This window comes from Stegastes partitus, unplaced genomic scaffold (genome assembly GCF_000690725.1).
Source record: "Stegastes partitus isolate 25-593 unplaced genomic scaffold, Stegastes_partitus-1.0.2 Scaffold1093, whole genome shotgun sequence".
Lineage (NCBI taxonomy): Eukaryota > Metazoa > Chordata > Actinopteri > Pomacentridae > Stegastes > Stegastes partitus.
In genome coordinates, this window is record NW_007578824.1 from 127292 (window position 1) to 141796 (window position 14505).

Sequence of the window (14505 nt, forward strand, 5' to 3'; positions counted from 1 at the left end):
CATTAAAAGCACCACTGTGTCTTCTAAAGGCTTCTCTGCTGCCAACTGCCCATTTCCAACCCCGATCAAATCCCCTTTCCAGAAGCTTAGGGGGTGATTTTGTGCCTTGCTTCACTTGCTCATGGGTATTGACACATTTTCTTCTTTCCTCCCCCTCTTGCCCCTCCAGAGAAAATGGTGTGAACGGCGTTGGAATGCGACGGGATTATCATCTGACGTTAACTCGAAGGAGGCGAAGCAATCGGACCACGAGATTACAACTGATCTCCGCCGCACTACGATGCCTGTGAGGCTGCCATGTCTACGCTGAAGCACGTTATCCTGCAGGAGAAGGACGAGGACATCGACAAGAAGCTGGACTGGAGTTACATCGAGTGGGCCGAGAATGAGGTGGTCGCCGCAGGTGTGGCGGACGCCCAGACCCAGACGGACTCGGGGTCCGTTGAGCACAAGGAGAGTCAGACCAGCAGCCCGGTCATCATGCACATCGACCTCACGAGGACGAACTCCAAGCTCAGACATCTGTCTCTGGTGGACGGCGAAAGCTTGGTGCCGCCTTTCTTCCAGTTCGACCGCCAGGCTCCCGGGCGCATCTCCACGTCGCCCACCCTGAGGAGGATGAGGAGCACGAGGCGTCCCCTGGGCGACTCCAGGGATCCCTCCAGGATGGGCAGCACCCAGGAGGAGCCTTCGTCCGGGAGCCCCCTGTCCCCCGCCCATAGGGTCAAATCCCCTCTAGCGCCAAGCCCCCTCTCCGACGGAGAGATCTGTCACGAGATCTGTTCGTCCTCGGGTCGACAGAGAACCAGATCGCACAGATCAAAGACTTTTGACAACGGTATCACTTCCACGAGGCAGGAATGCCGCAGTGCCCTCGTTGCCCCCGCTAAAGAGTTTGGATTTCCTGACAGTGAAGTGCAGGTGAGGTCTCCTGTGTGTGTGAAATAATTTGTTGTCCTAATCCTCGCTCTTCCCACCGTCCCCTCAAGTCCCGGCCTTCCGCGGATCCCCTATAAATTAAATGGTTACACATTCCTTCCTTGCAGAAACCTTCGCTCCCTCTTGCCTCCTGCAGCGGTCACTCACAATGCGAGCTTTTGACAGCAAATGAATCAGCAGTTACATGCACTGACAGCTCCGACCAAACCCACTGCCTGCAGAGCCCTGGGAAGTGCTCTCCTCGGGCCCCCGTTCACCGCAGTCAGCAGTCACCCAATAATGGAGGGGTCAGTGAGCGATGGAAAAAGATAATGGGGAGATCTATTCATCAGCTCGCCGCATTCAAGCAGGCACATTCTCAATAGAGTCCCGACATTCTCCCCCCAATATCAGAGGCTTTTGAGTCCGAGGGACCACTTAAAACACTGATTCAAGTTTGACCGTCTTTGAAAGTGATCTAGTGCTGTTGGTAGCAGGAGGAGGTCTTGATGCTACAGTAGGACGCCGCTAGTGTGTCAACAGGATGATTGCTGCTTTTGGAAAGTTGAGAGCACTAATAAAGTTCTTTTTTTTTGTGTTGCAGGAGAAGGAGCACGGTCATAATAGGTAGGTGCACTTTGGACTGGACTTTTTTGCATGCTGTCACCGCAGCGCCACTTGTAAAATCCATATTTGCTTATCAGGGAAGTTGTAAAAAAAAAAAAACAACAGCAGCATGTAACCAGTCCCCACCATCTGTTTCCAACATGTCAGAAGAAAAATTCGATCTCCAACAAGCGCCTTTGACTTTATGTGCTCGTGAGCAAGCCGGGATGATTGGAGCTCTTTGGTTTAAGGAGCCCCATTGTGCATTCATTGTCATTCAGGTCTTTGTTAATGGTTCATAAGCTTGGTGGGTTAAGTTTTGAGAGTCCCATGGTTATGTATGGCCTAGACAAACCCTCATTAAGGCTGTTTTCCCCTTACTGCCGCCCACACCCCTCCTAATGGGCGGCCAGGCTCTTCCCCTCACTGGATAATTAGGCAGCTATTGTCCCTGTAATTACACCCTGGCACTGCGCCTCTTACAGTGACCGGGCCTCGCGAGCCATTGGTCGGGACAGTTTTGTTTTGGGGCATCATTATTTCTCTTGTTGTGGAGGAACAAAGCACCCATTTTTTACAAGTGCTCTCGGTGGCAGAGAGGCTGACAGAGAAAGCTTTCTGAGCGCTCTCAAAGCAACAGGATGTCATTGTGAGGATGCTCTGGAATGAACTGCCAGGAGGCACTGACCTGGTTTAGAGGAGTAATCGTGCCTCTCTTACTGTCCCATCAGCCACATATCTTCGGCAGGTGCTGCTCCCGACTGCTATCTGCTGTCGATTCAGCGCCTATACATCGATCTGGAGGTGGTGGAGACGAGGGTGGTGGGGGGGGTTGTATCGGTTTACCAGGGAGAGTGAGGAAACAGTCGGTGCTTTCACGGTTAAACAAAAAGTGTCCCGGGGCAGAAATGTACCAGGTTTCTCCTGTTTACTGGTAGACTCACCTATCCTCCGAGTGCACAGCCCTGCAGCCATGTGGCCTACATGTGCACTCGACTCTCATATTGTGCAACTGTACAGGCCCAAGCAGCAGCAGCCAGAATGCAGCTACTGTATGAGAGGATGTTATGTGCTGAAAGAGGAAGACAGCCTCTTCAGTCCGTATAATGAAGCAGGTTTTACATAGTGGACAGGAACGACCCACGACCAGCATTGTTCCTCTTGTTTGTGCTTCGGTTTATTGTTGTCGTAAACAGAGACATTAGTGAGCCAGGGCTTCCCTCCGCTCTAATTATTTCCTGATAACCTTTATTACTCAGAAAGTGCATTGATCTCCTCTGGTGATTTTTTGTGTTTTTGCCTCCCTTTCGTCTGAACTTTAAACTCTCCCTTTTGAAGCCAAGACCCTGAAATATTTAGAGGCGAAACCTCAGAGCGCTGACGTGGGTCGCTGACCGATTGTCGATCAGTGTCAGCGCGCTGAAAGTGAACCTTTCCTTTCAACTGAACCAGCCTGTCTGGTTGCCGTGCATCTTATTTCTGCACAGTTTGTGATTGTTGGAGTCGCACTGTCACCTATCAAGTTTGTCTAGGTTTAGACTCTTTTAGGTGCTACAAACAAGTGAAAACATCCTCGTCTGCGTATTAAACGTCAGCCTCCATGACATGACATGACATTCATCGACGTCTTTGGTTTTTAATTTCAACTTGTGAATATCCAGTTCTTACTTTCCGCTGTAATAAATGAAGCACAACAGCTGGGGATAAGTCAAAAACACTTTAGAACAGTGGCTGTCTGAGCTCTGCCTGAGGCTAAAAGGCAGGCCCGTGTTTTTCCAGCCACAGCCATGCCTCAGTTGCTAACTATGAAAAGGAGACCAAGAGGATTATAACCGGCACTCTCTGACAGCTCGCCTCCTTCCACACAAACAGGGCGATCCATTAGTCAGCTGCTATCCGCGCATAAGCCAGACATGTAACGCTTATCCTTTATAATTTCTGATTCTCGTGCTAATCTGCCGTTTGCTGCACAATGCAGGTGGTATTTCCGAGGTATTCCAACCACGCAACACGACAAAAGGAATTCAGTTATTTCCTGTGGCATGCACTAAGTCTTGTCTTTAGAAAACAGCACAATTACAGTAGAATAATGGTAGCAACTGAAGACGTTTCTCCTCTCATCAAAGAGGCTTCATCAGTTCTGACTGACTAGTTGGGAGTTCCAGATACTTATATCCTTAAGGAGCCATTAACACCTGAGTTTCACTTTCAGTTGGGGGTTTGTTGCTCCTACCCCTCGTGATGTGAGTCGCTAGTGCTCCCCCTGAAACAATGGGGTTCGTTAGGGTCTTTTGTGGCTAGGTGTGGATGTGGTTTCATCTTGCTGGGGAGAGATCTTAGGACTGAGTTGTAAACAGGTGAGAGGTGATGCCTCAGACCTCCACCTCTGTTGAGGGATGGTCTTTCCAGTTTGACATAGATGGCTTCTGTCACCCCTCTCTCAAACCATCTACCATCTGTTAATGACTCCTTAAGGATATAAGTATCTGGAACTCCCGACTAGTCACTCAGAACTGATGAAGCCTCTTAGATGAGAGGTGAAACGCCTTCAAGGAACTCATGCAAGTCCAGTTGTTCCAGTTAATCTACGAGAATAACCGTGACCTGGATGACTGAGAATCTTCACAGACAGTAGAATAATGGCCCCTGTATGTTACGAGTTTAAATCTTAGCCGAACAGAGCTTTTAGTAATCTGAAGATGTTCATCCGTCTGCTTTGGTGTCCTCAGGCTCCATGAAAGGAGGCGGAGCTCCGTGGTGGTCAGCTTGCCAGGATTGGATGTTTCGCCCGGAGACCTTTTTGTATCCAACGGAGCAGCCGACATATTAAACGGTTCAAACTACTCTGGTAACATTCTCTCTATTATGTCTATTTTAATAGCTTTCCTTGTCATCCTCTGATCTAAGCCTCTAATTTAGTCCGATTAGTTGCAGCAGAACCTGTCTGACTTCTGTTCAAGTCATGCTTCAACTGATCTGTCTGTCTTATTATGACGTCATATATTAGTCCCTTCCATCGTTAAGAGGAAAATGATTTACCAATAAGGACCGTGGTTGCTGTAACCGCGCCTTGATTGCTGCTACGGTTAACCAAGAAACCATGTTCTGGGTTTGGTTGTGGCTCCCAGCAGACAGAGAGGCTGTGCTGAAGAGTTGCCCGGGTTATTTATTGGTTTATACAAACAATATGAACCTTGTAGGTGTAGCCCTTGATCTCTTTGAGCGCAGAAGCCTATTCATTCTCTGAAGTTTCTGGGCGTTTTTTTTGTTCCTGTCACATTTTTATTCACTGTGGGCTCATTTTTCACTGTAATAAAGAGTCCTGGACCTCAATGGAAACTGCACAGTCATGGCTGGAAGTGGAGGGAACTCAGAAACTGCTTTTGCATGATGGGACAAAGTTACAATACCATGAAAAGAAAGAAGTTGAATTTCTTTGATTATTTAATTTGAAAATCTAGAAAAACACGTGCAACATTTTTCCAAATGCAGTTGTTACCAATACTGGATTTAAAAAAAAAGATAACTCTACTTGCTATGGATATTTTACTGCTTACATCATATATTTTATTTTTTCTACTCATTTTCTATTTACTTTGTGTTCAACTAAAAAGTCCCTGAGTCATGGCGGCTCCTCAGTTTCCCCGTGGAGCTCAGAATTTTTGATTTTTTGCAAAATCCGATCAAACCAAACAATTATTTTTTTGCAAATTTTGAAACGGGATGTCGAAAAAAGTGATTTTGCCAAAATTTTATAAAGTTTCAGCCACATTTTCCAACGAAAGGGCACAGATCAGTAGTTTAAGGACCACTGAAGATTGAAAATGTCATTTTTTTTCTCTGTTTTGATAGTTTCTAGTGTAATTTTGAGGATTTTCTTACAAACAACCAACCTTTCAAACCTACAGGCAGGTTTTGGGGTTCAGAGAGTTCACTTAGTTTGCATTGCTTTTGTTTTTGCAGTTCATCCTGTATTGTTTTAAAGCTGTCGTCAGTCTGTAGTCGCTGTCAGTTCCATCACAACCCTGAGAGGACGGGCCTTTTTTCACAGCAGATATTTTACTTGTCACAGCAGGAAAAACACAGTGACACACATTTTGTCGACAGTGACTCAGTTCTATAAAGTTTCCCAGTAAACTGTGACACAGAACAAGACTGCAACATACAAAGACGCTTCGACAACCTGACCTACGTGGAATGCAGTTGTTTCTAATGTTGTGAATTTCACAATTAGTTCCCTCCTATGATGAGGCAAAATGTCAGCTGAGAGGAAAGATCTGTCCTAGAATGAGGTTTCATACTTCAACGGGGTCAGAATATTATTAAATTGCATCTTGTAAAATCATTTTTCATATTATGATGAAGCCCGAATCCTGAACCAGTTAGAAAATTCAACATTTATTATTATTATATAAGCGTGTGTTGAGGGGCAGACGAGTAGAACTGGTGTTAAAATAGAGTCATGAGCTGGGATTGAAAGGGTTAAGACTCAGACATCTATTTAATGTGCTGCAAAGAAAGCACATCGTGTCCGTCCATGGTGCACACCCATCGATCAGAAATCAAAAAGGCAACACACACATGCTGCTTTGTCCTATTTCATACGCCGGGTTATATTTAGTGTTACTTGCAAAATAAAAGATTTATTTGCATTTTCTGTAACTCGTGTAATCGGGGGTTTTATCCCAGCACACTGCTCTGTTTGTTTGATTCTAATCCCATCTGCTGGACACATTTGTGGGATGTTTTTTTTTAATAATCTTGTGTTTTATGTTTGCCATTTCTACAGATACTAAGAAGTCAAAGTGGCCTTTTTCGAGACGTAGTACGGTAGGTGTGTTGTGTGTCTGTCCTTTTGTTGATGTGTGTGCCGGCGTTGGTTTGTTTGGATGTACCTGCAGTGGGCCGTCGGTTCAGACATTGTTCTCTGACCCACTTCTCAAAGCAGATTAGTGCGTTTCCTCTTATCCCTTTTTGGCCCACACAGGTTTTTTTGTAATTGGTCAACACTGTGAAATGCAGAACTAGAACCAAAACAACAAATACACATCCTTGTTTTTTTTCCTCTAGTTAACATGCAGCTATGGCTGAACATGTCCCTGATTTCTCTCTGCTTCTCTTCCTTTCAGACTAAAGGGAAGTCGCAGACAGGCACAGTGTCGGATATTGAAAAGTACCTTTCAACAGCACAGATTCAAGGCTGGAGAAACTCTGAGCTTCAGAAATACAAGGTGAGAAATGAGCGCCGTCAGCAGGAAAAGGTCCTTAAGGATCTGTTTGTTATGTAAATCACGTCGGTTCTGTGTCTGCGGTGACTTCTAATCCGAGCAAAGTTTGAACTACTGAGAGATCCAGATTTCCAATCCAAATACAGCTCTGTGTTTGGCAAATGACACAGAAATCACAAGACAGCAGTTCAAAGGGAAGCTCCTGCAATGTCTAAATGGCACACAGGTTGTGCAAGAACCAGAATTTCTAGGCGGCAACCAGTCGGGTCGACCCCACGCGAATATAAACAAACACTGACGTACTCTCGAGTCGATCATAATGGTGGTAGGAATTTGTCAGTAACAGAATATACAGTTTTTTAGATTGTGGAGTGCCCGAGGGAGGTGCAGCTTTTGGTTACCTCCTTGTCATTGTTGCCGGTCTGTGTGCAGGACTACTCTGTGGCTGAGTTCCTGCGGGACCAGTCGTCCCAGGTGAGCGCTCCCACTGACCCTCAGGGCTGCAAAAGACAAGAGGCCATCTGGGAACTCCTCACCAGCGAGTGCGTTTACTTCCTGGATCAGCTCATGGTTCTCAAAGAGGTGACTGTCCACACAAAGCCTCACAATGCACACACACACACACACACACACAGGACCACAAATACATAGACCAAACCCAAACGAAACCCAACACCTGCTGCTTTTGTGTTTTTCATCATCTCGCTGAATTCCTGCCTTTGGTGTCCATGTAAAAGTCTGTTCAGGTTTTCCATTCTCTGCGGCGCTGGATTAGAAATTTAATGCTAGCAGGACAAATAGCCTGAACCTTTTTTTCTTTTTTTTTCTCCTCTCTCTGACTTCTTTTGTTCCCTTCAGGTGTTTTTGGCCACGCTTACAAACCTGCAGCTGAGGAACTGCCTCACCGATGTGGACTCGTGGAGGCTGTTTGCAAACCTCAACGAGCTCTGCCTGGTGAGACGTGATGCAAATAAGTGGCATGCGGGCCGCTAGTTTTATATTTGCTATGTAAATAATTCAAAACAACAGGAGCCTTCACGGCCTTAAGATAACACTGTTTGGTGCAACATCAGATCAGCTAATGATGGATCTGTGTGTCTCTTGAGGAAGTTTTTTTTTGTAATTTTAGTCTTTATTTACTCATAAAAGCATCGTTCATTTAAGATAAAGTTCAATAATGTCACCAAAAAGGCAACAGACGTTTACAACACATGCCTGGTTTGTCTCCATGTGAGAGCGTCTGTCTGCCTTGTGGTGACACTGGACACTGTTTTTTCTGCTGCAGGTGAGCTTTGGTTTCCTGAACAACCTCCTCCGCGTCATCAGGGACACGCTGGAGATCGCCGAGGGTGGCGGGCCCACCCTGCTGGAGCTGCTGGGCAAGGCAAGTGTGACTCACCTGTGGACACACTTTCTGACATCACACAGTCACAAAGTCCAGCCACAAGACAAATGGAAGAGAAGGGAATACAAAAAAGAAATCACTGATCATACATTAATCAGGATGGATTAACCCTCTGAACTCCAAGCAGTTTCTGGGTGTCTTTTTTTTTTTTGTTGCTCCTGTCACATTTTCCACTGTAATGCAACACCGCTATGGAAACAGTGCAGTCATGGTTATAAGGAGAGAAGACTCATCTCATAAATGTCTTGTGTACAGTTTAACAAGGTTATAAAATCATATGTTTTATAAAACTAAAGTTGAAATTCCTTATTTTGCTTTACAAAAACTGAAAAAGTCAACATGTCCAACATTTTCAAAGTGCCCACAGGTGGTACCAATGTTGGAAAAAACCTTGACTGTACTTAGATTTTTTTTATTTGTTTCCATATTCGTCTCCTACCTGCTCTGTGTAAACACTGCCTGCAGTTCAACCCAGTTCAGAAAGTCCCTGAAGTTTTTTACACATGACTGTTGGGCTCATCTGAGTCATTAATGGCACCGAGGAGGATTAGTTTCGTGCCAACAGTTAATTTTTTTGGTGAACATATCAATGAAAAATGTGGTCACACATGATTGTTTGAAGGGCCGTCGGAAAGCTGAAAATGTGATGATACTTTTTGTTTTTCTGGTTTCTGGCAAGATAAATGGTGTAATTTTAGAGTTTCTTGCTTGTTTGTGTTTTAAAGATGACTTGTTTTTCAAACGGTTCAGACGATTAATCAGTTGGATCTGTTCAACTTTTACCATCAATAATTACAGATAGTGATCATTAGACTTCTTGTATACATCATACGTCCACACTGTTTTGTGTTGTCTTATACGATTCACACAAACTGTTGATCTTTAAAAGTATGCCACGTTTATTGCTGTTATCAATGGCTGCTTTCTAAAACATGTGGCGACATTATCATTATCTGTTGCTTGTCTCTTTTTATCTCAAACCCACAAGAGATTATGTCAAATACGATTGGAATAATAATAAGAAGGAAATGTGTTCTGGGCTCACATTTCCTCGAAAAATAATAGCGGCGCCTGTATTGTGTTGGTAAATTATGCGTCAGAGGAAGCAGAATTCAGTCAAGTTTTCTTGCAGTTTGGCATCTTCCTTTCTGATCTGTTCATCTGCAGCTCAATAGGTGATATGTTTGTGTAACGCTGCTATCTGCTGACAGGCGTTCCAGGAGAGCATATGCCACTGCCTGCAGAAGTACTGCCTCAACTACTCCACGGCTCTGCTTTATCTGGACTCCCTGAAGTCCAGGGAGGACTTTGGATCGTACGTGAAGGTACTGAAAGCAGCTAAACTGTGCAGAGCGGTGACGGGGAACGCCGCGTACCCGAGTGCCAAGTGTGGGAGAGGACGCACAGTAACACTCAAACAGCAAACAGTGGATTCAGTGTGACAGAGACTCCCGGCGACAGGAATGTCACCGTTTGTGTAACTGTGTAACCTTCCCGTCGCCGTGTGTTTGTTGCTCTCAGATATCATTTCTCTTCACATCTACTTCACTGCCCATCCCCCCTTCTTTTCCTTTCACACTCTGACAGGCTCGTTCACCCCTCTGACCTCTCTTCTCTTTTTTTTTTTTTCTTGGTCGCCCTCCTCTCACCCCCTCCGTCTCCCCCTCTTTCTCCTCAGTGGTGCGAGAGGAACGAACAATGCCGGCGGCTGCAACTGCGCGACCTGTTGGTGGCGCCATTGCAGAGGTTAACTCGGTACCCTCTGTTGCTGCGGAACATCGCGAAGAGATGTCAGCTGGATGAAGAAAGCCGAGGCCTGCAGGCTATAGCGGAGCAAGTGGACACTTCGATATGTAAGCAGCCTGCATTACAACATTTCCTTCTTTGCTTTACCTCCAGACTCTCACTGATTGCAGGAGTTGCCGTGCGTGCTCGTTGTGCGACTTCGAGCTTCCCACAGATCTTGTCGGATTACAAATTGAGCGCTCAGGTGTGAGGCACCTCGGCGATGTCATCCAGCCCATCGTGACTCAAGCTTTTCTTCGGCTGTTTGCAAACACGCTAAGCAGATGCAAGTGAGGTCATCTGCAGCAGCACAAAAAGACCGGCTTGTGTCTTTCAGAACAAACAAGTGACATGCCTTGGACGGCAGCCAGCAGGCCCTGACCGTTTGTTCTTCGCAGCATGCCTCCGCCTGCAGACCTGTTGTGGCGGTTTACTGTGTAACTACACGCTCAGACTGTGAGAAATGTGCCGCGGCTCGGCGGCCTCAATGCCACGTCGCTGCGTTGAACAAACAGCAGCGTCCCCAAAAACCAAACACGGCGCGGGGGCCCACACGCAAATCTTCAATTACACACTTTCCCATAACCATTAAAAAGGCGTGCTTTTACCACAAGGCGTGTTTTTACCACACCTTTTTAATGGTTATGATTGTGCAAAGCGCAGCTGACGCGGAGTATTGTAATCACAGCCGAGATGTGCAGGCCAATGTCCTCTGTGGGTGTGGGTAGGGGGGCATGTTTACTGTAAAGGCTGAGAGCTGTAATCTCTCACGACATGGTCACGCCCGTGTTCGGCACAAAGGAAAACACAATGAGATAAAAGGTTTAAGAGCAATGGAAGAGCTATTTACATATTTTATAAATTGCGGTTAACAAATTGATCCTTAACGTGTATGCAGGTGTGAAATGAACGAGTGCATTCGAGGCAGATTTTGTGTTTTTGCCCCACATTGATGTGTCTCATCCTCTGTTTACAGGTGATTTGGAGGGAAAGGTGAAATGGCTGGATAACTACCAGAAGGTGAAGCAGCTGAGAGATGCTCTGGTGTGGCTGCCTGTTTGGGAGAGAGACAAGCGAGCCTTTGTCCCCGAGGTCCGTCTGCTTTATTTGTGTATATATTAATATTTGTGTTCATAAAAAACAAACTAAAGAGCGCTGAGGGGATGAAGTTGGGCCGAGCTCTTTGTACAAAAGATCCAAATGCGTTTCAGAAGCTTAATAATGAAGAAAGTCGACTTAATATAATGTGCACAAAATATAACAGGGCTGCAGGGTGGCGCAGTTGGTTAGCACTGTTGCCTCACAGCAAGAAGGTTGCCGGTTCGCGTCCCGGTGGGGACACCGGAATCTTTCTGCGTGGAGTTTGCATGTTCTCCCCGTGCAGCGTGGGTTCTCTCCGGGTTCTCCGGCTTCTTCCCACAAGGTCCAAAAACATGTTGAGGTTAATTGGTGATTCTAAATTGTCCGTAGGTGTGAATGTGAGTGTGCTTGGTTGTCTGTCTCTAAGTGTAGCCCTGTGATAGACTGGTTACCTGTCCAGGTGTCCCCTGCCTTCACCCTGAGTCAGCTGGGATAGACTCCAGCCCCCCGTGACCCTAGTGAGGCTTAAGTGGTGTATAGATAATGGATGGATGGATGGACAAAAATAACGAAATGAATCTCACATGATCAAGCACGTGGTCAACAAAAAATACGGCATCCCGCTCACCTCCTCCTTCATCAACTGCAGGTGAGCAGGTACCTAAATAAACTTCACCCCCCTACACCTTGTGACCAGCTCCCTACAAATAATCCAAATTATGCAAATAACCAACCACAATAATACCAAACAAATCATGTCAAAATATTATAAGTAATATAAAATCATTCTCTTTATATTTCATCTCTGCGCTGACAGATCAAAGCTTTAACGTGACAGATCTGCACCGATGCTTCATCCTCTCAGCACCTTGTTGTGAAGATAAAATGATCCAATATTTGAAATCTGATACGACGGAAAGAGTATTAAAATTTTAACAATGCGATGCGTCGGCAGCTCATACCTCGGAAGATCTCTCGATATCGTCTTACGTGTCAAACGGTGAAGGTGTTTTGTGCTTCTCTAGAATCTGAAGCATCTCCTGAAGGCCGTCACCCTGGAGAATCTGATTTCTCACAGAAGTCTGCTGCACGAAGGGAAGCTGGTGCTCACAGGTACGTGCAGCTGGCGTGGATCCAACACACTTTACGTGATGAGTGCTTCGGTCGGAGCCAAATCTCACACCATCTCTCTCTGTGGTTCGTCACCAGAGAATACAAAGCTGATCGATGTGTATCTGTTCCTGTTCGACGAATTCCTGCTGATCACAAAGATAAAGAGGAACAAGAAGGTTTGTCGCTCTCTCGTCCCGCTCTCACTCTGATCCGTACCAGCGATAAGTGTTGTAACTGCATGAGCTTTCACTCTCGTCCACCTTTAGAGGTCCATCGGTCCAGACCAGAACCCTCTGAGGCTGCCACAGAACCTGGAGCTGGATCAGCTGCTGAAGGAGGGATGCACCTTCACGGTCATCGACCAGCCCGTCTCTCTGGACCGACTCCAGCTGAAGAACATTGATCAACTAAATGCATCCAGTAATTACAGTTTTTAAGTTTCCTCTCATATCCAGTTTTAGACACAGTTTGACCCTCTGTGCACTAAAGCTGCCAAGTTTGAAAAACAAATGATCAGAGCTGAAATTGTACAAAAAAGAAAGAATCTGATTTTTTTAAAAAAACTTTCCGACCGTCCCTGAACTAATCACGTGTAGTTCAATTGACTTACATAACCTGTTTAAGCGAACCGGATTCTGTAAAAAAACAAAAAAATCCTCACAACTTGGCACAAATAGGAACTTATTAGTGACTCAGCTACGAACAACAGTCGTGTTACGAAAATTCAGGGACTTTTTAGCTGATGGGAGCTGAACTGCAGGCTGTGTTTACATACAGCAGATAGGGGACAAGCGTGGATCAAAAATAGGAGTAGTAGAATATTTGTAGTATGTACAGCCACCATGTTTGGTTTTTTTACAGTGCTGGTAATACCTGTGGGCTCTTGGAAAATAGGTTTGGTGGTTCTGTTTCCATAGAGGTGCCATAGAAGTGCAGGACTTGTGACAGGACAAAACACACTTACTTAGAAACTGCTTAGAGGGTTTAAAGAAAGAATCCACAGACCACAGAATCAGATGTCAAGTCGGGTCACAGCTGTCTGCCTACTAGTTTGTGCACGTTTATGTTTTTTTTTTAAATGAGAAAATGTTTCTGCTTTCTCTCCAGCATCGGGTTTGCCTCATTCATTCATAATAATGCACCAGAACCGCTACCAGCAGTGCATCGGTGCGTTCATCCTGCAAGCTGCGTCAGAGTCGGCCAAGGTAGATCAGCTCAGCTACGAGTTTCCGATCGGGCATGAAGTTGAACAGAAGCTGGCAGAACACTGATTACATTATGTTCTCAGAAATAATGTTTACATACCACATGGATGGGATAAATATATCCAAACTTTTTTTTTTCTGCTTTGTAAACATCCACATACGGCTGCAAATCTTTAGAGAACCACAATTTATTTTTAATTTATGCATTTCTTAATTTAGCTTTGTATGCAAGTCACTTGAGTTGGATTTATGTTGGATGCTTGGTTATTTCTAAACAGTAAAAAGAGAATCAAAGTTAGGTTTCTTCAAAAATGTTGACATCTTAGAGGTCTCATTGGGTCACTAAATTAACATTTCTAATTATTACATTTGCATTTCTTTTGGCATTTCTGTAAATAAAAGCCAAAATAAAGTTTAAAATCAGTTTAACCTCCTGCCTGGTGTGAAGCTGCTTCCACACAGCTCATATCAACACAAATAGTGAGCGATACAAACAGAAGATCTAATATCATCTGGGCTGCTGACTGGTAAATCTGGTAATTCTCTTTCTTAACCGCCTTCATGCGTGACTTTTTTGTTTTTTTTCCAGAGAGCGTGGATGTCAAAGATAGAGGGCGCAGTGACGACGCTGCTGAAGCTGGACTCTCAGCAGCCGCGAGTCAAGAGCTCCTCACTGTGGCTGGAGTCGTCACAGATCTGAGCCGTCCAACAGCACTAGAAGCCATTTGAAATGTTTCTACTGTCAATGTGCACTTCACTGTACCCTCGAGTCTTGTAAATGTCTGCACTAGCACTAGGATTGTTTTTGTAAACTCGACGCCTTCGAAGGCAGCTGCTGCAGTAGTGTACAATAAATATGTGATTATGTAGTTAAGGCCGAGTGTGTTTTTTGTACTTTACTTCAGCTGCTTTTTAAACCTTTTCATCAGGGTCCTCCGTCTTCTTTAAGTTACGTTTATGATCTGTTAAAGAGCTTTGGAACATATTGGATGGTTTTTATCAGCAAATTGGCTCAAGATTTGTGAAATTTGAACAATTTAATTGAGCAAACTCCATCATGTGATTGAAAGCTCCAGATCAGCTGCTAAATGGACCCTGAAGTGATTTTTTTTTTTGTCAGCTATTCTTTCCAAGGTAGTTAATAAACTTTAGCCTCAGTGGGGTT

General features: G+C 45.0%; 1 protein-coding gene across 1 annotated transcript; it reads left to right on the top strand.

The window, feature by feature from the left end:
• The first annotated feature begins 297 nt into the window (after positions 1-297).
• On the top strand, positions 298-14214 carry plekhg7 (pleckstrin homology domain containing, family G (with RhoGef domain) member 7). Its single transcript, XM_008296009.1, has 16 exons — positions 298-921; positions 1523-1545; positions 2256-2378; positions 4254-4326; positions 6654-6755; positions 7185-7334; positions 7611-7706; positions 8038-8136; positions 9369-9482; positions 9836-10010; positions 10919-11034; positions 12048-12135; positions 12232-12311; positions 12402-12555; positions 13243-13340; positions 13930-14214. The coding sequence occupies exons 1-16, from the start codon at positions 298-300 to the stop codon at positions 14038-14040; spliced, it is 2226 nt and encodes a 741-aa protein (XP_008294231.1). The 3' UTR covers positions 14041-14214.
• The last annotated feature ends 291 nt before the right edge of the window (positions 14215-14505 follow it).

Coding starts and splice junctions, on each gene's coding strand:
- plekhg7 (XM_008296009.1), top strand. CDS start 298: ATGTCTACGCTGAAGCACGTTATCCTGCAGGAGAAGGACGAGGACATC. Junction 9,483..9,835: donor ACTTTGGATCGTACGTGAAG/GTACTGAAAGCA, acceptor CTTTCTCCTCAG/TGGTGCGAGAGGAACGAACA. Junction 10,011..10,918: donor GCAAGTGGACACTTCGATAT/GTAAGCAGCCTG, acceptor CTCTGTTTACAG/GTGATTTGGAGGGAAAGGTG.